Source organism: Neomonachus schauinslandi, chromosome 13 (assembly GCF_002201575.2).
Source record: "Neomonachus schauinslandi chromosome 13, ASM220157v2, whole genome shotgun sequence".
Taxonomy (NCBI): Eukaryota; Metazoa; Chordata; class Mammalia; order Carnivora; family Phocidae; genus Neomonachus; species Neomonachus schauinslandi.
Genome location: NC_058415.1, coordinates 17,816,867 through 17,841,215, shown reverse-complemented (window position 1 = coordinate 17,841,215; position 24,349 = coordinate 17,816,867). Strand labels below are relative to the sequence as shown.

The window sequence follows — 24,349 nt, the reverse complement described above, 5'->3', positions numbered from 1 at the left end:
CAGGAAGGGAAAAATGAAGGGGGGGAAATCAGAGGGGGAGACAAACCATGAGAGACTATGGACTCTGAGAAACAAACTGAGGGTTCTAGAGGGGAGGGGGGTGGGGGGATGGGTTAGCCCAGTGATGGGTATTAAAGAGGGCACGTACTGCATGGAGCACTGGATGTTATACGCAAACAATGAATCATGGGACACTACATCAAAAACTAATGATGTAATGTATGGTGAGTAACATAACATAATAAAATAAAAAAAAATAAAGTAGACTAAACAAACTATATTGAGAGGGCTTCAAAATCTTCTTTTTTAAAAAAGATTTTATTTTTAAGTAATCTCGACACCCAACGTGGGGCTTGAACTCACAATCCCAAGATCAAGAGTCACATGCTCTACCGACTAAGCCAGCCAGGTGCCCTCAAGATCTACATTTTTAAACAAGATTCTGTATGACTTATACGTACTAAAGCCAAAAAAAATAATTTTCAGAGTATAGCTTGAATCCCTCTTTTTCTATAAAGTCCTCCTAAATCATCCCTAGTCAAAGTTTTGTCACCCTTCTCCATCCTCCTGGCCTTTATACTTTATGGCAGCCTTTGCAATTAAGCATGTCTTGTTATAGCTCTTACAGTAGAAAGGTGATGCGGTGTAACAGTGTGTTCTGCTGTCACATCACCTGGAGTTCCATTTCCAGATCTACTGCTTACCACCTGGATAAACTTCTAAGCCTCTTCCCACATCTGAAATAGGGAGCTAATGCCTACCTATAGCACTGCTTTGAGGACTAAGCAAGATAACCAATAAAAGCACTCAGCTCAGTATTTGGCACAGAGCAAGCATTCAGTGAAAGCTGTTTACTGTTTTTATTTTTCATCATTTTTGGATTTTACCTTTTTGCACTCTGATGCACTATTTCCACACTCAATTGAGGCAAGAAGAAACTTTTATCTCCCATACAGCATATCACGGTCAGATGTACTATGACTTTATGGGTTAGAAAGACACTACCAGGCTTCACAGGAATATTGTTTTTCCGGGATATGCAAAGAACATAAAACTTGACTTCACCTTGGTCACACACATGGTTACTCAGTAAGGTTCAGAATCATCACAAACGGAGAAACGAAAACCCAGGATGGCAAGAAATAAGCCAATCTTCTACACACAAAATGTCTTTTTGTGTGTGCAGGTTGTATTCCAGGTATCTCAGATTACTTCACTATGAATTTGTTGCTTTGGGCTTTTGACAAATCAAATGCCATCATTGACTTGTTGAGGTCAGCATGAATAAATCTTGCATGCTAGTGAAATGACATGCTTTTCAGTCTGTCATTTCTACTTCTCTTCTTTACATTTCTCTCATACTGATGGCAAAATGTATTATGATTCTTCAAAAACAGAGTAAAAAGAATGCCGGGATCAGCTAAACACAAAATAATAATAGTGTCACTAGGAACAATTATCCTCATCTGAACAAATGACACAAAAACATCCTACAAGTAAAAAAATTATAGGTTAAGACAATGTGACCATATACAAGACTGATTCAAAACTCAAGAAGACCTGGTATAAAAATAGGGTTGAGTTCTAACTGGGTTTCAATATAGAGTTGAGGAATGTATCTGAGAATGTTCAAATACAAAGACAATGATATTTGATGAAGCTATACAGTAAGTCACTTTGCAGAATGTACTGAAATATGCTTAAAGTGATTAAGTTAGCAAACTATGGTGTGAAATATAATGGACCCTGGAGGGGGATAAAAGGCAGCTTCTCTTATTCTCAGCAAGAAAAATTATATTTGATAGTGTTTGGGGTGTTACCATAGACACTATCAAGAACAAAAATTTCCTGGCAATGAATAAAATCCACAAACCCTCAAGAGATTAAATTTAAATACTAAATTTTACATATTTCTTGAAGAACCCACTAACTCATTAGATTTTCTAAGCAATCTTATGGGGTAACTGCATAAAAGTCAATTTGCTATTAACACCCTATTTAAATTAAAGGACATAGCAGATGAGCAATTTATAATGTAAATAAATCCATATTCTTTATTTTCTCTATTTTAAAAATGTAAATTGTCTCAGTCATTTATAGCAACCATGATCTTAGTGAAAAGCATTTTCTAAGAATTAAGTAATAAATTGCTGGGGGAGCTGATGCACCAAAGCATAGTCAGTAATTGTAAGAGAAACTGGCTACTGGCTATGGGTCTTGTTGCAAGACCCGGAGGCCCAGAGATCTAGTCCCATGGGTATTTATGCCTCTTTTAATTCTCAGAATCCCATGGAAAGAACAAAGGGTATCTATTTCAATAAATGGTACACAATCTACCCAAGAGCTCCGCTAAGAAACTAGACCGCAGCCTTGAGTTTTTCTTTCCCCCCAAAGCACATTATTCCAATTCATTCCCTATTTGCTGTACCTGCAAAATGAACAACAGATCTATCCACTTCTTTCTGTCTCCATCATCATCACCCTGACCAGGCTACCCTAATCTCTCCTGAACTATGTTACTAGCTTCCAAAATGGTACCTGCTTTGCTCCTACACCAAGTGTTCTTCAAGGGGAAGCTGGAATGATCTTTAAAAATTTTAATCAGATCATGTCTCCCTCCTTAGAAGACTCCACAGGCCTCTATCATGCTTACTTACTATGATGCCCTATGTGACCTGGACTTTTCAAAACCCTCAGCTCACACTAGCCATGAATATCTTCCTATTTCTCAAACCCAGCAACCATGTTCCAACTATGTGGTCTTCCCAACTTGCTCCTCCCTCTCCCTTGCAATGCTCAGTCCAGTTCTCTACCAGTGAGCCTTCTTATATTTCAGGTCTCAGCTAAAATGTCACTTCCTCCAAAAGGTCTCTCCATTACCACTCTAGATAAAATGGTTCCTTTCATCAAATTACTCTCTCCATTATTCTACTCTGTTTATGTTGTTCTAAGTACTTATCATTTGGTTTGCTGTAGACTGCCTCGCCAAAGAAGACAAAAATTCCATGTCTGTCAACCCACCATTCAATTCACAATGTCTAGTGTAGGAACTGACAACAAGTAGACCATTAATACATGTCTACTGAATGGATGGATGATTCCATCTAAGCTCAATGTTACTAACACCCATATCCTCTTTACATACCTTTCAGAGATGAGAAAAATGAGATTAGAAGTTTCCTTCCAAAATCCCTTCAATCCCTTCTCACACACTCCCCCCCGCCCCCCGGCTTAAACCAAGAGAAGCTTTCTACATTATTTTCTCAAAGTGGTAGCACTGTTTATAGAATTCTCAGGCATAGTGTCCTTTGAAACGGAATTCTTGTCAAGATGGTGGAGAGGAGCGCATATCACAGATAAGGATATAATTAGTATAAAATGAGTCAAATCCCAGAGGACACCAAAAGGTCTTTCCCACTTTCAATCTTAAAGTGATCCTGCTTAGGTTAAATCACAAATCAGGTATTTATAACCTGAGACATTTCTAAGGTAACATATGACACCTGGCAAGGAAAAATGCTGAGAATTGCAACTGAACCGAGAACTACTCTTCTTAAGAAGCAATCTTTATTATTACAGCAATACGAGCAAAATATGTTCAGTGAACCATCTGTTTTTGAAAATAAAGCTAAGCCAAAGCAGCAGCTAACAATCACCTGGTTACTTCTCTGGGCGACTCAACTATCCATCCCTTCTTCGTTTCCTCATCTCAGGAAGGGGATAGAACACATCGGGCTAAATCTCAAGACAATACAAGGTGAAGGAGCCTCCTCACCAGGGCTTTTCCAGCAATACAGGACACCTTTAGAAGCTGCATTATTTTAAGCCATTAACCACTAGTTAGGTAAAAAGTTGAGTCCAGTGAAAATTGGCTTCCACATAATTTGAACTCGAAAAGTGCTAGAGGACACAGTGTATTGTCTGTTTGTGTGTAGACATAACAAAGCTATTTTCATGCACAGTGCTGGCAGAAGGCCCATGGTAACTGCTCTGTGGGTCTGGTTACAATTATTTCACTATAGGGAATCATCCAGGACAGTACATCCCTTCTCTGTCAGCTGGGCCTCAAGTGGAAATGTGTGCTGTTTTTACCTCACAAACCTTTTCAGCTCTCCTCCCTGAGCACATTTTAAGTCTCCCCACCCTCCTCATGCTACAGATCCCAACCCTTCATGCCAGAAATCTCAGTTAAATGCTAAGCCCAAACTACAACATTACAGTACTCAAGAAACTCTGAGAGTATGGGGGAAAGGGGAGTGTGTGTTAACTCCATCCTTACCCTTGTCATTCTACAGAATCCAGGGCTCATACCATGAGCATGTGCATGTGCTTCTGAAGTTCTAAGTGAAATAAGGAAAACTCTCCTAAAAACAAAGAGTTGATATGTTCTCTGCTATTTTACCTCAACAACCAAATGCATTTGCCTCCCCGCCCACTGCACCATTTCGTACAGGGGAATGTGGCCCTTGGGAGAATTTCTGATGGAACATTTTATACTGAAATGTGTTCTTAATTAAAGCAAAACAAAGAAGATAAGAAGAGTTTACAAGATATCAGGCCTAAGATGCTAACCCCAATTTAGAAAAGCTTATGTCTATCGAGTCCTTCTTATGTGGGCTCCCTGCAAAATGGTCAGTTCTAGAACTTTGAAGCCCCTCCATTAGTTACTTTAACTCAGCTTATTAAAAACTCCAGGCACCATCTCAACTGTCCCAGGTATTAATTTCTCACAATAATATTGAATCTCAAATATTTGGAGCATTTCCTCATATTTTTCCTCCATTGGAAACATACATAGGTAAGACAGAGGTTATAATGAAAGGTAGAGCAAAGGCATAAAGTGGTTGATCAGTAGGAACTGCATAACATTTATATAGATGGACTTTGTAGGTTTATAAGAAATGCAGATGGTAAGTTTAATTTCCTGAGAAAAGAATTTTCAGGATGGTTTTTCTGAAATCAACAGCATATGGTGTGAATCATCTTGTGGCTCAACACATCTTTAATTCTTCACACACTGACCTTTCCATGTCTCCCATTACCCCTTCCACTAAAGATCAAAGGTAGAGGGGCTTCTCTTCGAAGCTAAGGGAGGAAATAACACCATGTCTTTATTTTACCTGAGTTAAGCCCAGTTCTAAGGAACAATAAGTAAACTGGGTAAGGGATGAGTTGAGGTGGTGTGGGGAAGAAGTCACTAATCAACACCAACAAGAGGAACTAAAAGATAAAAATAATGAATATATGAAATTGGGCAATTCTGTTCACCTCATTTCCCTGGTACAAAAAATGAGAAGGTTGGACTAGATGGATTGACCTAATGTTTGCTTGGAAATGACCTTTTGCAAAACACGGTGCTTAGATGTCAAGGAGGATATAAAAGTGTCATGGAGCCAATGTTCCAAGTTGGATCATGGAGGCTGGCCATTTCTATTTTCGGCCAAATCCTGCATGCTCCCCCAGAATGACTGCATTGGCTTTCTTAAACAATTTGTGCATCTATGTTAGTGTATGTTTGCCTCCCTTTGAAGGCAAGTGACAGGTTTTACAAATATTTAAATTATGTCCTGCCTAATTCACTTAGCATCTAGCATGATGCTTTAATTTTTTTTTTTTTTTAGTATGTACCAGGTATTTGTTATATGCATATAAATAAAGACTGTAAGGCACAATCCTTAGTCTCAAGGAGTTTAAGCCTCGTTTGGAAGAGAATACACACAAAAACATCTGTAGTACAACAATAAATTAGCTAAGTTACCTAATACTACATCCTCTCTATATACATTCTATAACCTGTGTTCTACAAATACGTATATGATATATTCCAACGGGACATTTGAACTAGGAGAGAACAGATAGGTAGTAAGAAGAAAGTAGATGAGCCTACCTAGAAATGTGTGTATATGTATGCCCATGGGGCTAGCTAGCTAGCTAGCAGAAGCAGCGACTGTTTAATACACTCCAGGTATGTTTCTAGTACAGAGTAACGCTGCCACCCCAATTTGTGTATTTTCTGAAGTTGGGTCCAGATACATGAGATGTTCTCAAAGGAAGGTATCCCTGAGGCCCCTGAGATATGAAATCTGAGGAAAACGCTTCCAGGTCACTTAAAACAAGGATTTGTGGAATAGTCTGTGTATCAGAAGCCTCCTTCTCAAAGTCCTAAATAATTTTAGAAATTTCTTCCTGACTCAGTCCCTTTTATTGACCATTCACTGTGCAACATTTCTTGATTGCTGAATATATATTATTCCAATTTCCAATGAGAGACCATTTGCAACTTAAGGCCGAAAGGTTTCTTTAGTAAACTTCAATTGTGAATGTCCTGAGCTAATGCTGGTAACTGGACATATGAAAGACTCCATTAAACTAGCTTCTCTTTGCTAATAGTTACAGACTCAGGTCAGGGAAACTTTCAGTAAAGCATAGTGTAAGAAACTGAACAGTAGGGGCCCCTGGGTGGCTCAGTTCATTAAGCATCTACCTTCAGCTCAGGTCACGATCTCAGGGTCCTGGGATCGAGCCCCACGTTGGGCTCTCTGCTCAGCGGGGAGTCTACTTCTCCCACTCTCTCTGCCCCTCCCCCTACTCATGCTCTCTCTCTCTCTCAAATAAAGTCTTTAAAAAAAAAAAAAACCAATCTGAACAGTGTATTTTTATGAACGTCAATTATATCAATTTTTATTTTATAAGCCATTTTGTAGGAAACATCATTTGCTAACAACTGCCCTTTCTCTTCCCAGGGGGCTAGAGTACTAGCAATATATGTATATTAGTGTCAAGGTGCAAGGCTCTTTATACACGTGACCTGGTGTTCTTGTAGGCTGCTCCCCTAAAACTATTAGTCATGTTTCACTACTTTCTTCATTTAAGGACACTCATTTTACCAGAGCTTTCTGAGTTATGCCATACAAAAAACATCACTTGAAGCAGCAATGGCCCAAAAGATAATTAGTTCACTCGTAATCACTGATTACATATTCCTTCTTCGCTCCGCTGAAAAACCCAAAAATTCCTTCCAAATCCACAAAACCCAAATAATTGAAATATTATAAACCTCTGAACTAATACACACATGACAAGAGCACCCCAACACAAAAAGTTCTCTCCCCTCTCTTTTAGGAGCACAGTTTTTTCTCTTATTCTGAAATTGTTTACGGTTTTTTAGAAAGCTAAGAAATGTACCGCTTTCAGTGCCCAGACAACATCTCTGGGAGCAGAAGGAAACTGCCTTATTTACTAGAAAGGCAAAGTTTGCAATCAGACGTCAGAGGCAACCGGAGAGAAGAAGAGGCTCAAACCCAGGGAGAGCAGGAAAGGTGGCAGATTTTGAGAGGCACTCAGAATCCTTCCAGTCTTGGGAGGATTCACTTTTACCTGAGGATCTGGGGTGCGCTATAGGGGAGTCTGTTACAATACATGTTCTTACACACCTGTGGGAGAAGGATGGGGGGGAGGCTGTCCTGTGAGCTGTCACGCAGAGTTAACTCAGGACCGAGCTTATGCTGAGCTGGGATAAGAGATCTGCACGCTTGAAGCTTATCTGTTTCTATGCTTTGTATTTGTTTTTGTTTTCTTTCCTCTTAGATTCCTACCAAGGTGTTTTTTGTTGTTGTTGTTGGTTTTTTTTTTTGTTTTTTGGGTTTTTTTGGTGTTTGTTTTTGGGAAAAGCTCTGAGGGGAGGGGAGCGAGAAGCATCAGAATGGCCAGTGGTTGCAGCGGTTCCAGAGGAGGATCTACTGTTCTACTGATGCAGGCCAGCACTTGTGGATGCAAAGAAAGCAGGCTGAGGGGAGCTCGGCAGGTGGGAGCTTTCCCTGAGTAGATACTGTAGTCGAGTGACCTCAGGAGAAGCGAGGATGCTTCCCTCTAGGACATGGAGAACGGGGCCGTGCCAATAAACGGGGACTGAAGCCCCTGCTGGTGGTTCTTCACCCCAGCACTGAGCCTCATCGTTCCTCACTGACCTGAGCAGGGGATGCGTGTCTGGAGTGTCCCAGTGTCCTGGCGCCCAACTCTGCCTCCCTCTGCCCTCTCCCCTCTCTCCTTTCAAGGGAGTATCTTGTAGATTGGGATTTTCAGCTTGTGAGAGGAGAGGCTGAATCTCCAAATACCAAGGTCCAAGTGTTGTTGAGAAGTACTAGTATAAGAGGAGATCCCCGGGGAGGGGCTGCGGGGGCTGCGGAGTGGGCTTAGGCTTAGCGCTTGAATGACCGCAGCCTTGGCGGACTGTCATTTGAGCTCCTGGCTCCAATTTCTTAGTTCCAGATACGTTTTCCTCATGTGGGAGGCCCAGGGCTTATTGATCCCAGTGGACCATCCACTTTTAATGCCCCTTCTTTTAATGCTCAGACGTCTTTCTCCTAACCTCCACCTTCACTCAGAGGCAAAGATTGGCCTGTAGAACAAGCCAATGGGGTTAAGAGGCAAGGCTTATCCTTTCTTATTTTATCAGATTACTGACCATCTACTTTGGTCCCGTGATCAAACTGTACTGCTGAAAATCTTAATCTACGGTGGATTTTTCCAGGTAGGGTGTATCCTGCAACCTTCCTTCTACTCATCACAGTTGAGGCAAAAATTAGTCTTTAAAAATGCTCAAAATGCAAAGAAAGAGAAAAGAGATGAAGAATTCTGGGGTGTTCCCAGCCCCAAAGCGAACTTATCCAACTAAGTGGGCTGTTTGGGCCACAAAGGTAAGGATTTTCCACTTGAGCTTAAACAGTGGTCAAAAGAATTGTTGAAATATGAGTGTTATAGTAATATCCCGAGGAACTGAGTATCCTGTAGGTCTATAGCCACAGATAGGGCACTTGGTTGCAAAGTTTGAGACGACAATCATTTTTTGGTGGGGAATGGGGAGGTGCAGGAAAAATCCTGACTTTTTTGTGCATCGGAAAATATTCCTGAGAAACACCCTAGAATTTCAGGATGAAGACAATCTATTTTCAAAAATCCAAACAACAGTGACCCACTTAACAACAGACAGTTAATGGAGACTTCTGGGGGCAGAACTGCCCAGTGAAAAGTTGTCAAGTGAGAATTTAATAGGGTAAGCACAAGTTTTTTGCTACACCCCAACTTTCACCACTTTAAAAGATACAATATGCTGAAATGATTAATATTTCTCATCAAAAAGGAAGAAATACAAAGATTTGTGGGAAGCTGGGCATCCCTTAGCACCAATGTTTAGGCAAGAGGCCAACAAGAGATACAATACGCATTATGTCCTGAATGTTTCTGTTCCCACAAAACTCGTGTGTTGAAATCTATTGCCCAACATGATGGTACTAGGGGTCTCTGGGAGGGAGGGTGGAGGCTTCATGAGTGGGGTTAGTAGCCTTACAAGAGACCCCAGAGAGCTCCCTTGCCTTGCCCCTTCCTGCTGCCATGGGACCCACCTAAGAAGTGGGCCTTCACCACACACCAAAGCTACCAGTATCTTGATTTTAGACCTCCAGCAAAAGGAGAAATAAATGTCTGTTGTTATAAGCTACCCCATTTACGGTATTTTGTTATAGTGGTCGGAACAAACTAAGGCAGCCCACATGCAGAGCTGTGTTCTTCTGTCCGTCTTACTCCAAGGCTTTCCATGGCTTATAATTTACTCTTTCCATTTTACATTAAGGCCCGACTTCGTTAATAAAGGCCCCCTGCCTTAAAAAGGGGCAGCTGTAAATGTATTGAGAATGAGCCAGAACCTTTCTTATTGAAGTACCCGCGTCTCGTCATGATTCTTGTATTCTTTTCCTGTCACCTACTATTGCTGTACGTCAGGGTACGACTAAATCAAAGGATCTTTCCCTTCCTCCCTCGGGCAGGGGTGCAAGGCTATTTTTGCAAAAACACTTACGTTATTACTCCAGTTGCTTTTATGGTCCTCTTGTAGGAGGGTGTCAGAGTGCAGACTCACAGTCCCTTTTCTAAAATCTTTGGACCTGATGCACTTGGAATTCAAAATTTTTTCAGATATGGCATCCAGAGCACATATTACACAAAACTTCAGTTGGGGGCGAGGGGTCTGAGCCAGCACCTCATAAACTAATACATTCATATTTCTGCAGTAAAATGTATGAATTTTCACAACAAAGACTGTAAAAGGCCTCAAACCAGTTCAGGGCAAGCTTTGCCATCAGCGGACTTTGTGTGTCAAATTTGCAAAAGAACTTCCAGTTTTCTGGGCGTTTCAGATTTTGAAACGGAGGGTAAGAGAGTGTAGATCCGTATGAGGTTTTGAAAGAATTAAGATCAGTGATTTCAGAGTTAAGACAGCAAAATCTGTTGGTGTTTACAGAAAAAAGAGGTGAGACCTACTGCACATCATCTAAGGGGCCTTTCAAAGGGATCTTTGAGACACAGAATTTGACCACGTTGAACAGGATTGAAGGTAGATGGGTTGTACCTGTCCCTGAGCATCTGTCATATGACCTTGACACATTCTGTCCCCCAGAGGGAGCGCTATTGTCATGGAATCTGAGCTGCCTCACTGTTCCGCAGGGAAAGGGCCCCGACTGCTCTGAGCCTCACAGGAACATTCCCAGACTAGAATAAAAACCTCAACAAGGCAACAGTGTTGGAGCCAATTGGCATGCTTGCGCTATGACTCCATAATAAAGTAATTACACAGTTTGATTTTTTAAGGATATAAAAACCAAAAAAAAAGTGTGTTTTTTTTTTCCTTAATATAGGGAAAACAATTCTTTTTAAAACCCTAATCTTTGGTGTTTTATAAAGGTGGAACTTAGAAGGTTCTATCTTGGGTCCTTGCGCTTAGGGATTCTATCGGAGGGGACGGGTAAGTTGTCCTTGAGGTGAGGGGCTGTCGGCAGCGGAGACATAGGGAGATAGGCTTACTTGGCTTCCAGGGCCAACGCAATGATGCCTGCGGCCATGGGGGCCGAGGCCGAGGTCCCAGTGTGGTTGTCCGTGCAACGCTGCCTCAGATCCGTAGTAATCTAGAAGACAGAAATGAAAAATTTAGGCTTCTGGGGTCAATGGGAGTCACATGCAAGTAGAAAGAAAATTCACTCTTAAAAGTAGAATGGAGGGGGTGTTGAAACAGTGGTTTTAAATACCTTGTTCCTGCACTCCTGTAACTCTATCACATCTAGAGAATCGCCTGTGTAAATCAACTTTGAAAAGAGAAACATTTGGAAATTGGACTGCACTTCTGTTAAAACTGGGGTCAGGACTAGGGTGAGTCTTCGGCTTGGAACATGGGGGTTATGCCTGTGTGCCTTTCAATTCTACCCCCCAAACCCCTGCTTGCTTCACCCCAGTCCCAGCTCTAGTTAAAACTAAAGTTCTTTCATGACCCTGACATTTTTAATGATCAGATACGCTGAACCGACCACCAGACACTGAGGTAGGCATTGGAAGCTTGAAAGCACACGGTCTGGCCCTGCCCTTCCAGAACGGATACCTTGGGAGAGGCGTAGGTTTTAAGCCAAGGCATGCTCTGCCATAGATGGAACATTGGTTTTTAGCATCCACAGAAATGGTGCACGGAAGAACCAAGACCTCCTCACAGATTTAAGGTGAATACCAAAAACAAGGTTGAACCCAGGGTGCTTGAGGGGACGTTACAGCACTAAGGGCCTGCCGGTATAGTACAGAAGGAGATTCGCCATTTCTCCAGTTTTTTGTTTTTTTTTTTTAAAGATTTTATTTATTTGAGAGCGAGAATGAGAGACAGCATGAGAGGGAGGAGGGTCAGAGGGAGAAGCAGACTCCCCGCTGAGCAGGGAGCCCGATGCGGGACTCGATCCCGGACTCCAGGATCATGACCTGAGCCGAAGGCAGTCACCCAACCAACTGAGCCACCCAGGCGCCCTCTCCAGTTTTTGAAAGCAGAATGTGAGAACTAGATCAGTTTTTCCTCTTGGTTTGAATCCAGTTTACTTCAGCTATGGCTGAATAACATTCCCATCAGCAAGAGCGTGCTTTTTAACCTTTCTTTCGCGATCATTTCACCCAGGGAGAAAAAGTTAAACTAAGATTCTCCTTAACAAGACAAATGAGGTAAGATTTTGCAAACCAGTGAAATAGCTAAGATTTAAAAAACCTGCCCTCCCCAACAAGCGTCTACTTTTGCCTCCTTGGGGCTGATATCGCTCCTGCTGGGAATGCACAAGCCTCAGGAGATGAGCGGGTGCTCTCCTTGAAGTTACTGGAAGACAGTGGTTAAGCTTTGTTTGGCATCAAGACAAATAGGAAAACTGAGGTGGAAGGTCATCAGAAAGGTGTGGGGGGATAAAGGCAGCTGAAAACAAAGTTCTGTTGTTCTAAGGTGTATCCTTCCAGAGGAGTGTGGAGATGGGTTGATTTGGAAAGAAATCTGATCTTCACAGGAAGAAAGTGCCGCATAACTCCTCAGAAATGAGCCCTCCCCTAAAAGTTTCCTCAGGGTCCCCTGAGGATGTCTGAATGGACTCTTTAATTATCTGCTATGGATCTACAATGACACGCTGGCTGACCTAGTTTCACACAGGGCCATCAGTTCTGTCTTTTGTTCCTTTTGACACTTTGAATGTCACCAGACTATCCATACCAGATAGGCACTGATACCCAAGGAGTGGCAGAATGCACAAAAATATATAGAACCGTAAGACATGGTGGTGGGAGAGAGGAGGCAAGCCTTACCCTCTTTTCTTGGAATAACTGAATGGTGGCCAAGAGCCCCGACATTGTGTTTGGCAAGCAGGGGAGGTTATTTCTTGATTAACAGATCTGATTAACCAGCCATCTTCTGAACCTCCATGTCGGATGCTTGCAAGATGTTTGGGTAAACAGAGCCCTACCCACTTCTACATAAGAAACTTTCTCGATTTTTAATTGTTGACTTTAAAAAGGTATTTCTTTGGTTTTTTTGTTGAGCACGTAACACAAATTTACCCTTTTAGCCAACTTTTAACTGTCCAGTACAGTACTGTTAACTATATGCACGCTGCTGTACAACGGATCTCTCTAGAACATTTTTATCTTGTATGAATAAAACTCCATCCATTAAACAACCCCTCATTCTCCCCTCCTCCCAACCTTTGGTAACCACCATTCTACTTTCTGTTTCTATGAGTTTAACTACTGTAGGTACCCCATATAAACATAATTGTATGGTATTTGTGTGTGTGTGTGTGTGTGTGTGTGTGTGCGTGTGATTGGCTTTTTCACTTAGAATAATGTCCTCAAGTCTCATTCTGTTGAAGCACATGGCAAGATTTCCTTCTTTTTCAGGCTGCATAATATTTCATTATATGTATTTACCACATTTTCTTTCTTCAACCATTCATCAGGGGACACTTGTGTGCCTTCCGTCTCTCGGCTCTTGTGAATAATGCTGCAAAGAACATGGGGATGTAAAGATCTCTTCGCAATCCTGTTTTCAATTCTTGTGAATATGTAACCAGAAGTGAGACTGCTGGATCATTGCAAAGGTACTTCTACTTCATTTGAAATTGCGGTTCAATTCGCAGCCTTGTTTTCCAAAGGCCTGGTCTGTAAGTCAAGGCATGAACACCCCAGAAGCAATCTGTTTCTGAGTCTCCAGATCCTCTGTTGTTAAGAGATGGCTCTGCCTGCATTCTTCTCATTGTACCTCACCCTCATGGTCACATTCCTTGGCCAAGTTTTCTTTTTTTCAATGACTTGTGCCTGGATTCAAGATTTTTCACGATGTCTTCGCACTTGGCTCCTTTTGCTTGTTCTTCAGATGTACCAGACACTTTCGGTACACAGAAACCCCTCCAGAATAAACACCCCAAGTGTGTGTAACGTCCTGGAGTCGAATAAATAACCACCTCCGGCCAACCTCAAACGTGAACGATAAAAACTTTATGAGGCCGAGTCCATAACAGGAAGATGCCTCGTCCACACAGAGTCACAGGTAGAGACGTACATGCTGCATGCTTAAATAAAAAGCTGCTCCGTACTTTTCTATACAAACACCAACCACATGTTAAACGCTCTTAATATGGCCACACTTGTGGAATTCCAGATCGGCACTGTGTTCTCATTTATTTATTTATTTTCCAAGCACTTTATCTAAATGAAATGTGAGTAGTGTTGGGGGGGGGGGGTTGGGAAGAGTGCAAAGGTGGTGGGGCAGGAAGGCCAAGGAGAGTGGGAGGGGGAAAAGGGACAGACAGAAAAGAAATAAAAGCAGCCTCCCTCCCTCTCACCCTGTTTTCAGGGGAAATTCCAGCTGGGTCATTTCAAGAGGAAGTTACTGTCACTGGTGGAAATATTTAGGTGTAAATGACTGGAAAGATCTAAGGCAGGGTTTTCATCATTAAGAGAAGCCACAGTATCAGGGAATTTGTAGGTCTCTCTTTAGAATGAAAAGGCAAAGACCACCAAGGAGCACACAGTCTTGAAGAAAAATGATGTCCTGAAAACTGGAACCACATGGGGGAACCCCATTAATCACAACACACGCACGCAGGTTCTGACAGCGTAATTTAAAAGCAAAGTTGTGTGGAATAGTCGGCCCACGTCATGGAGTCCAGAGGCTCTACGTGTGAGAACAGAACAACAAAGCCCTGTAGGTTTCGATTCCGTTTTAAACCAAGTCTCAAAATTTGGTTTCCATCCCAGGGGCGCATCCAGTGCACTCCAAATTCCCTACCGAAATCAGAAACAGAATTCTCCGCCGCAGAACTTCTCAGATTGCTCAAGAAAATATCCTCTCTGTCCATTGGAGTGAGGGAAACAGGAGAGGACACCAGGCCTCGAGCCAGATCAAAGCTGTCCTGATCAGCAAATGAGATGTTCGGCCTGTCTCAGGATGAGGAGCAGATGGTTTTGGGGATGCCACCAAGTTAGGGATGTCATCTGTGTTTGGTGAGAAGGCGTGGGCGTTGTTCAGGTCTAGTCACACTCCCTCAGAGCAGAACCCTGGCTTTTTCTCATCCTAAGCTCTTATTTCCTATTATTTCACATTTCATTAGTTGGGCTGATTGGATCTTTTATGCCAGCCTGTTGAGGAAATTCTCCAGGGAACCTCAGCTCAGATTGACTTTGGCCATGAGTGACAAGTCTTAATAGCAACCCTGAAGTTAAGACTTTCTATCTTCCTGATATCTTGTGATCTGTTTTATTTTGAAGGTGCCATATTGTCTCCTATCTGTTAAAAGAGCAACTGAGCAGATATTTTTAAAACATGAAATGATTCTACTGTCTGTTAGGTTGAATTTGTTTCTGGTGTGGAGTTTGATTTGGATTAGAAATGTGCCAGAAAAGCTGTTTCAAACACAGCGATGGGGGATAAAGGCAGAAAATAAATCTTCAATGTGTCAATGAATAAAACAGAAGAAGCTGATTTATTAAGCACAGCAAAATAAAATGGAATGGAGGACCAATTAATGCTTTCTAGGTTCATCTCGAAGTCTGGTCTAAAATTTAATCATGACCGAGGAGTCCCCACAAAATTCCAGTGCTGTGTTCTACGGGGATCTGTAAATGTGAAGTGCAAATGTAAGGTTTTGCTTACAAATGTGAGGCTGCTATCACTGGAGGAGGATGCCATCTTATATCATTTTTGCACTTCCATCATGTTCAGCTCCGAGCTGGGTATGGAGCAGAAGCACAGTATTTATTGGCTAAATTGGATTACTGATATCAAGCTCTCTCAGAGTATACTTTAAACTCCCCTAATTGGGCGCCTGGGTGGCTCAGTTGGTTGAGCGACTGCCTTCGGCTCAGGTCATGATCCTGGAGTCCCGGGATCGAGTCCCGCATTGGGCTCCCTGCTCGGCGGGGAGTCTGCTTCTCCCTCTGACCCTCCTCCCTCTCATGCTCTCTGTCTTTCATTCTCTCTCTCTCAAATAAATAAATAAAATCTTAAAAAAAAAAATAAATAAAATAAAAAAATAAAAAAAATAAAATTAAATAAAAAAAAATAAAATAAAAAAAAATAAACTCCCCCAATTATTAGGAAAGACTTCAAGGTTGTTTTTTTTTTTTTTTTTGGTCAAATCTCCAAATAAAACTCACATAAACTCATAACCACCTACAAAAATTACATGTGTATATGCGTACATATAATCCAGGGGCTAAAGTACAGCTATCCCTCACCACTGCCTGTGGTAGCACGAACTGGACGGCTTAGAAAGCTACCACCACTTGCAACAAGTGGGAAAACATGCAACAGGTGTTTACATGTGTGCACGCTCACGTGTGTGTATAAAACTACATTTAAATCCGCAGGAACTTTGCATGCAAGATACACTATTAACTCAGGAAACAGGAGGCTCAGAGGGACCAACTTGCCTAAGGATGCGTAGCTACTAAAGAGCTGCGTAAGTGGCAGAGCATTAAATCCTGACGTGGCCCCAAAAGAAAAAGCTGAGTTACGGGGGGTAGCCGTCCGTGAGAGCCAAGGTGGCCGTTCCAGACCACCACTGGCCATGGCGGTGGAATTGGCCTTGAGATCCAGCTCCGGTCAGCAATTGGGCATTGACATTCTTCTTCAGCCCACAGTGGAAATCAGAACTTTTCAGGAACAGTCTTTTCCTTTTTTTTTTTTTGAAGATTTTATTTATTTGAGAGAGAGAGTGAATGAGAGAAAGCAAGCACAAGCAGGAGAGGGGGAGTGGCAGAGGGAGAGGGAGAAGCAGACTCCCCACTGAGCAGGGAGCCCCGACGTGGGGCTCGATCCCAGGACCCCGGGATCATGACCTGAGCTGAAGGCAGATGCTTAACTGACTGAGCCACCCAGGCACCTCTGTCCTTTCCTCTTTTTAACATTCTCAAGAGACTACGTGTCCAACTTCCAAACACACTACCCACATCTGGGTTTCCTAGTCTTCTGCTTGAAAAATAATGACTTTTCCCAAATCTAAAGAAGGAACAGAGAGATGACAGAAATCAACCTGGGTGCGAATGGTGGCTATGCCTGAATAATGATTTGGGTGGCAGGGGAGGGCTGGACTGGGGAGCAGGATGTTTCTGCAAAACAAGAAAATGTGTAGCTGCTTAGGAACATGGAAAGCACTAAGAGAATTCCTCCACATGGAATTGGTCGCTCAGTCCAAGCCTGAGATACCCCAGGCGGCAAGTTTGTTTTGAACACAAATAAGTAACATGACGTCAGGAGAGGGCTGAGCAGAGCATATATTCTCAACGTTTGGCTCGCAAGACCCCTCCCAGGAGGAATACGATCACCACCATATTCCAATCTTTAAGACAAATTGCTAGAGGAAAGAGGGCAAAGGTTGAACTAGTCCCCAAAGAAAGAGATAATTTAATGATGGGAGGAGCTGGGGAGAGAGGGAAGCTTTATTCCCCAAACAGAGCTGGGGAGAAATTTCAGGAGGCAGTGAAGGGTTACAAAGGGGATCTTTAATGCTCTTCGACACAAAGAAAGGTTGCAGGTACAGCTTTATCATGTAGTAAGATTCCTGTGGGCCATTTCGTATGTCAAATATTTTACTGTCAAATACGCTTTGCCTTTCACCAACCTATCAGAAGAAGGAGTTTCTCTTAAAGAAATAGAACATCTCCCTGTCTTCCTGTAACTATATAAACAACTCCTGAAGCTCCCATCCTTCCCAATGTCTGGTCGTGATTTATGCACGAATATTTACTCAGCGCAGGCTCTGGGAAGGAACAAGGCAAAGTCTTCAACCTCACGTAGTTTCCAATCTAGTTTTTGAGAAACAGTTTCCAATCTGTTTTTTCCAAAACAGACAGCAAGAAAACGTGCAATGTGCTAAGTCGCTCTGAGGACAGGAGGAAGAAAACCGAACAATAAAGAGAGTGGGGGAGGGGAGCCTGGGTGGCTCAGTCAGTTAAGCGTCTGCCTTCGGCTCAGGTCATGATCCCGGGGTCCTGGGATCGAGCCCCGCATCGGGCTCTCTGCTCCTCGGAGAGCCTGCTTCTCCCTCTCCTTCTGCCTGCCACTCCCCCTGCTTGTGCTCTCTGTCAAATAAATAAATAAAATCTTAAAAAAAAAAATAGAGTGGGGGAGGTGAGATTTTAAGGGAGGTGAGAAAGAAAATCCTCCTTGAGGAGATGCTCGAGAAGAGGCATAAATTAAGTGCTATCTGGGGAAACGGTGCCTTAACAGACGACATTTGTCACAAGACAGAGAGCCGTAGCTTGAACGTCACACAAAAGGCATAACCTGGAGGAGCTCAGTGTTGATACTGTGCCACAGGACCCAGCAACCCAGACTGGCAAAGAGCTTCAGATTTCTGCAACAGGACTGATGGTCTTAGGGGATTAGGAGAAGGTCTTATGGCCTGAAAATTAAAATAAATCTGCCAGGTAGTGAAAAACAATATACATTTGCATGTGTATACGTATATGTGTATATATGTATTTTATCGCTGCAAAAAAGAACCCCAAAAGGGTAAGAGCAGCACCATTCTCTCAGACGCCTCCAGAATGGGTGTCTTTTGAAAGTACCCAGAACACGACCGCATACTGGTTACAAGACGGGCTTGGGCGTCGTCCATCCTGACTTTGGCGGAAATCCAGGCTCTACCGCTTACTGCCTATATTTCCTCCAAGCACTCTAGTTTCCTCATCTGTAAAATGAGGACAGTGCCTGGTCGTCCTGGGTAGAGTTTTGAGGCTATTATGAGATGATGCATTTAATGTGCACAGCCCAGTGCCTGGCACTATGTTAAGATAACCGTGAATGTAGGAGATATTGGACATGGAATACGATGTATGCATTATTATCAATAAAAACATATTATTTGATCATATGGCTTTATAGTAGCCAGTCATTTCAACTGATTTCTATTTAGCTTGCAGGGGAGCTTCTTATTGTAATAATCTTGATATTTTGGATGCTTCACTTGTTGTAAAGAGATATAAGGCCATTACTGATCTGAATCTGTTAAAGCATGAATGAAATACCAACGTCCACGACTGTACTAATAGCAGGGGCAGGAAACCCAAGAGACAGAGATCTGGCTGTTTTGAAACCCAGGGCAAGGTTTTCCTGCTTGCCTACCATGACAAGACATTCTGTTGAGGATGAGTAAAATTTATTCCACAGAAGTGCTTTTCCAGAAGCAGAGGGATCTTTCCTCTCTTCTGAATCCTCAGCATGCGCCTGGCTCAAATCACAAAGGTGCCCTACACAAATAAGACATGACAACTGTGCTCTCCTGAAGATGCTGCCAATGGCACAAGGAAATGGATGACCTGGGGAGGAGAGCCCCAGAACAAAGGGAGATTGACACAGCCATTCCTGCAACACTCCATCACAATGCCACCGCCAGGAAGTGGCCATCTCCGAGGCACCACGGGCAGCTGGTTCAGAGCCTGGTGAAGAAAAGGTCCCAGGCACGATGCAGGATTATTTGTCATTCTGACATCTAGAAGGAAAAGGGGTCAGCTGGACCATAAAAGGCTGACGTCGTTGCCGACTCTACTCATGTTCAAACCATTAACATGTTCACAATCCAAGAGCCTTTCTTTATGGGGTAGGTGGTACAGATGGCAGTATTTTGTAGATGGGAAAGATGGAGGTACAACAAGAGCCCCTATTAACAATAGTTGGGGGGCGCCTGGGTGGCTCAGATGGTTAAGCGTCTGCCTTCAGCTCAGGTCATGATCCCAGGGTCCTGGGATCGAGCCCCGCATTGGGCTCCTGGCTCAGCGAGGAGCCTGCTTCTCCCTCTCCCTCTGCCTCTCTCCCTGCTCATGCTTTCTCTCGCTCTCTCTGTATCTCTGTGTCTCAAATGAATAAATAAAATCTTAAAAAAAAAAACAAAACAAAAAACCCCCCAAAAAAACAATAGTTGGAAAAGCGGTCAGCTTTGCCTCGCAGGATGCAGAATGCTACACCGTCTTAGGGAACAGTGGTACCAGCCGGTACCGGTCACTCCTGAGCAGCTCGTTGCACCAGCGTGGTGAGAGTCCCTTACGTTCAGCATCTCATCTTCACCAAAAATCTATGAGGCCGGCGAGGGTTTTACCTGCATTTTACAGATGGCGTAACCAAGACTCTGAGATTCACTGAGCCACTGAGTGATCTGTCTGAAGCTAGAGACTCTAGCTTGAAAGAGCTACTAAGTTTCCTCTCCAATTTATGGTGATCTGGAGATCCACGCAAAATAGATTCGAAGGACCGGATGGAGAAAAATTACTAATAAATTGCTGCGATGAAAATGGGAGAAAGAGATCAAACAGAAGCTAGAAACAAGTTGAAGTTAACTATATAAAGTGAGTCAGGAAAGGTTTTGGTATCAGAAATAGCAAGTAGGGAGAAAGCAAAGTCTGACTGACTGGATTCACCCAGTTGACTGGATCATTCTGTCCGTCCCTGGGAGAATCCTAAATGACCACCTGTCGGGGCAGGGTGGGGGTGGGGGGCAGTCACAGCAGCTCTATTATGGCATCACAGCATGAGGAGGGTCCAGGAAGGTCAAGTCTAGGGAGTAAATCTCACATATGGATTTTGAGGTCCCTCTGTCCATACTGCGTTCTCCCATCCAGGACCCAGAAAACCCTTCCTTCTCCTTTGAGATTCTGCCCGCTGGATTATACCTTTCTCTTAAGAAAGGCATTTATGGAACTTCACAATACCCTCCCCATGGCAACCATCCCACAGGCAAAAACAGGAGTCGATGCGCATATTCACTTTGAAGCAATGGCAAGTTTGCCTTCAGACCTGAGAGGTATAGAAAGAGAACTTATTCCAGAGAGTTCCATCAGGATTTTTATGGTGCAGAACTGACGGATGCCACTCAGTTTTAGAGGACCGTGACCCTGAGTACTGAGAGACAAGCAAATGTGAGAGCATAAGGGGTACTCCTAGATTATAACATTTTCATAATGAAGGTAAAATATCACGGAACATCACTTTCCCATTAAGGAAGCCAGGAAATGGTGAAACTTTTCATCTCTGTATTTTCTCCTTTTATATTTTACTTTGAATTGCAGGGTTATGTTTACTGATGAATGATAGAGGTACTTAAAGGTGGATTCACACATCTATTTTTTTAATCCAGTTATTGTGAAGGAATTAGGGAAGGATAGGGTAGATGGGTAGGCAATTTAATTTATCAACCTGAAAAATGTAACTAAAGAAGTTAGTAAAAAGTAGCTGAGAAGTCACACATGACAATTATATAATAACCAGGAACCGAGAAGAACCAGATGGATGTGGATAAAGCACTACAGGAGGGGAGCAGTATCCTATCACTTGTATTTCCACCACTGTGTAAAAGTCAGATGTGACCCAAATTTGCATAAATCTCTAAGACCTGGGAGCAGGCTCTTAGCCACAGGCTAAAAAGTATCAAGGAAAGCCGCTTAGCTTCACTTTAGAAAGACAAATCCTGAGACAGTTTATAAAACTATGACCAAGAAGAAAGCGCAAAGCTGTTTGAAATTTCACATCAGAGGCACACTGCTGGGCACCCCTAAAGCCAGAACCTTCCTTGAGGGGTCAAGTAGTGTGCAAAGCACTTTTTATTTACTTCGTCATCGTTTCGGTAGTAACTCCATAAGCTATGTGATCCCAAATGCTCACATTTTACGGATAAGGATGTTGAGACAGAAAAATTAAGTGATGGGTCTAAAGTTACGCAGCTGATAATAGATAGCTCAACAGTCAACAAAACCCATGCAAGCCGGGCCTGTAACCCGAACTCTTACTCAGTTTGCTGTGTGCAGAGAGAGCAGGGCGTGTGGGTAAGCAGGTCACACAGGACTTCTCTGCTTTTCATTCAGGCAAGCTGGTGCCTCAGCAGCAGGAAAGCGCCTTTTGACAGGGTTAGCTCACACTGAGTTAGCCGTAAGCACTTTGAAACCAAAGCACGGAAGGTTAGGTTTTGAAGACGGTATGGGGACAGGGTGACAAGGGAACTGGACTGAGAGTCAGAGCTTGTCTCTCTTCTGCCACGAACTCACAAGGTGAACGTGGACCATTCACCTGTCTTCAACCAAACCGAAGCTTACTCGTGTCTAAGACCACATCCAGTGCTGGAATGTAATGACCCGGATAAGCAAGTTTGATGAATTAATAATAGAATGACAACATTTACAAATACTTGGGATTGAGCAAGCAGCTAACTTCCATATATTACTCGTCTACTTCCGTATATTCTTTGTGCATGTTTATGGTTCTTCCTTTGTCTTTCATAGGGAAAGATAAATGAATAAATCGTGACACTCAAGGGTTACATACTATTTTCTTATCGTACGACTCTCCGCTGCTGTAGGTGGTGGCCAGTGTGGATGAACACTCTTCCAGGTACCAAGGCTTCTTCCCACTCTCAGCTGTGCTGCTGATGGAGATGGTGTAGATGCTGTTGGTGTAGCCATCACAGGAACAGTGGTCTTTGCTCCTTCCACCGTTTCCCGAGGCCCAGACAAAAACAGAGCCGAGGCCTCTCCGCCCCTGTTCACAAACAGAAAAAGTTAAATGATAGAAGACACAGATCACAGACTCTAGATGCAGAGATCAATAGCAACAGGGCACATCAAATATTTGCAGGAGGGGTGCGATGCTATTTTAGTAACATGCTGGATGTAAGCTGTTTTCTGAGGTAAGAAGAGTTGCTTTTATTTATTTTTAATTTTTTTTTAGTGAGAGAGCATGAGCGGGGGGACGGGGTGGTGAGGCAGAAGGAGAGGGGGAGAGAGAGAGTCTTAAGTAGACTCCGTGCTGAGTGCAGAGCCCGACCCTGGGCTCGACCTCACGACCCTGAGATCATGACCTGAGCTGAAATCAAGAGTTGGACGCTTAACTGATTCGGCCACCCAGGTGCCCCAAGAGGAGTCGTTTTTAGAAACTAAAATAATCTGGATGTGATGTACAGCCTGGTGACTATAGTTAATAAGCCTGCACTGTTTATTTGAAAGTCGCTAAGAGAGTAGATCTTAAAAGTTCTCATCACTAGAAAAAAAAAAATGTAACTATGCATGGTGATGGATGTTACCTAGACCAACTGTGGTACTCATTTCCCAATATATACAAATACCAAAGCATTATTTTGTACACTTGAATATAATGTTACATGTCAATTATATCCCAATAAAAAGACCTAAAATAATCCTTTTCACATGTCATAGTCATAGAAGTCACGAGATACCAATGACGACAAGAGGAGGGCTAACATTCATTAGGTACCCACCATGGACCAGGCGCAATTATAATTGTTTTATGTGAATCAGACTGAACTCTTCCAACAACGCTGTGGGAATGGTACAATTTTTGTCCCCATTATACAGATGAAGAATTGAGCTACAGAAATTAAGAAATGTTCCCATGGTCACATAGCTAGGGAGTGGAAGGACAAAATTTGAACCCACACAGCCAGACCCCAGAGTTGGAATATCATTAGCTGTAATTACTGCAGACCTTTACTAGTGCTATAACTCTCACACGAAGTGGTGCTCTTCTGCTCCCTCAGTTGACATATGAGGTATGGAGAGGTTATGTGATTTATTCTTAAGTCACCTCATTGGTGAGGAGCAGAATTAGGGACGATGTGCCTTCCAGAGCTGTGTCCCCTCTATGTATGGCATGGACACTAATTATGAAGGATGTTAATGGATGCTACCAGAAATAAAAGAATTTCGGGGCACCTGGGTGGCTCAGATGGTTAAGCGTCTGCCTTCGGCTCAGGTCATGATCCCGGGGTCCTGGGATCGAGTCCCGCATCGGGCTCCCTGCTGGGCGGGGAGCCTGCTTCTCCCTCTGCCTCTGCCTCTCTCTCTCTCTCTGACTTTCATGAATAAATAAATAAATAGACATTAAAAAAAATAAAAGAATTTCAAGATTAAGTATGTTTGGGAAACTCTAAGCAAAATGAAACAGATTCCCCTACTGTAGAACTCAATAAGGGATTGTTCATTGCAAAACTCTATGGGAGGCACAATCGGATGTTTTTTTCCCAAACATATTTGATGGCGGATACCTTCTTCGACCTGATCCGTGAAATTTTTCTTACAAGGCTAGGAGATGGGGTTACATTCTTTATGCCGAAACATTCTCAGAGTTTCCTGAGGTCATAAAATAATTAAGGAGAACAAGCAAAGAAAGTAGAACATAGATGTAGTGAAGCATAATGACTATTTGGTTCCGTAAGATAAGATCTTCAGAAGAAAAGAGAGAAGTTAGCCAAAGTGAAGTGTATTTCTCTGAATAGCTAGAGCTGAATACCTCAGAAATTTTACCTTTTTTTTTTTTTTTTAAGATTTTATTTATTTGACAGAGAGAGAGACAAGGAGGGGGAGAGGGACAGGGAGAAGCAGGCTTCCTGCCGAGCAGGGAGCCCGATGCAGGGCTCAATCCCAGGACCCTGGGATCATGACCTGAGCCGAAGGCAGACGCATAACGCCTGAGCCACCCAGGCGCCCCAGAAATTTTACCTTTTTAAAACTA

The 24,349-nt window shown here is 42.9% G+C and overlaps 1 protein-coding gene across 3 annotated transcripts in view; it reads right to left on the bottom strand.

Moving 5' to 3' along the window:
- PCSK5 (proprotein convertase subtilisin/kexin type 5) overlaps positions 1-24,349 on the bottom strand; it is a 463,530-nt gene that overhangs the window by 255,691 nt on the left and 183,490 nt on the right. For all 3 annotated transcript variants that reach the window (XM_044920816.1, XM_021689363.1, XM_021689364.2), the window contains exons 8-9: positions 22,148-22,360; positions 10,855-10,955 (exon numbers count right to left, since the gene is read on the bottom strand). In XM_044920816.1, coding sequence (XP_044776751.1) covers positions 10,855-10,955; positions 22,148-22,360 — 314 coding nt within the window. The remainder of the gene's footprint in view (positions 1-10,854; positions 10,956-22,147; positions 22,361-24,349) is intronic.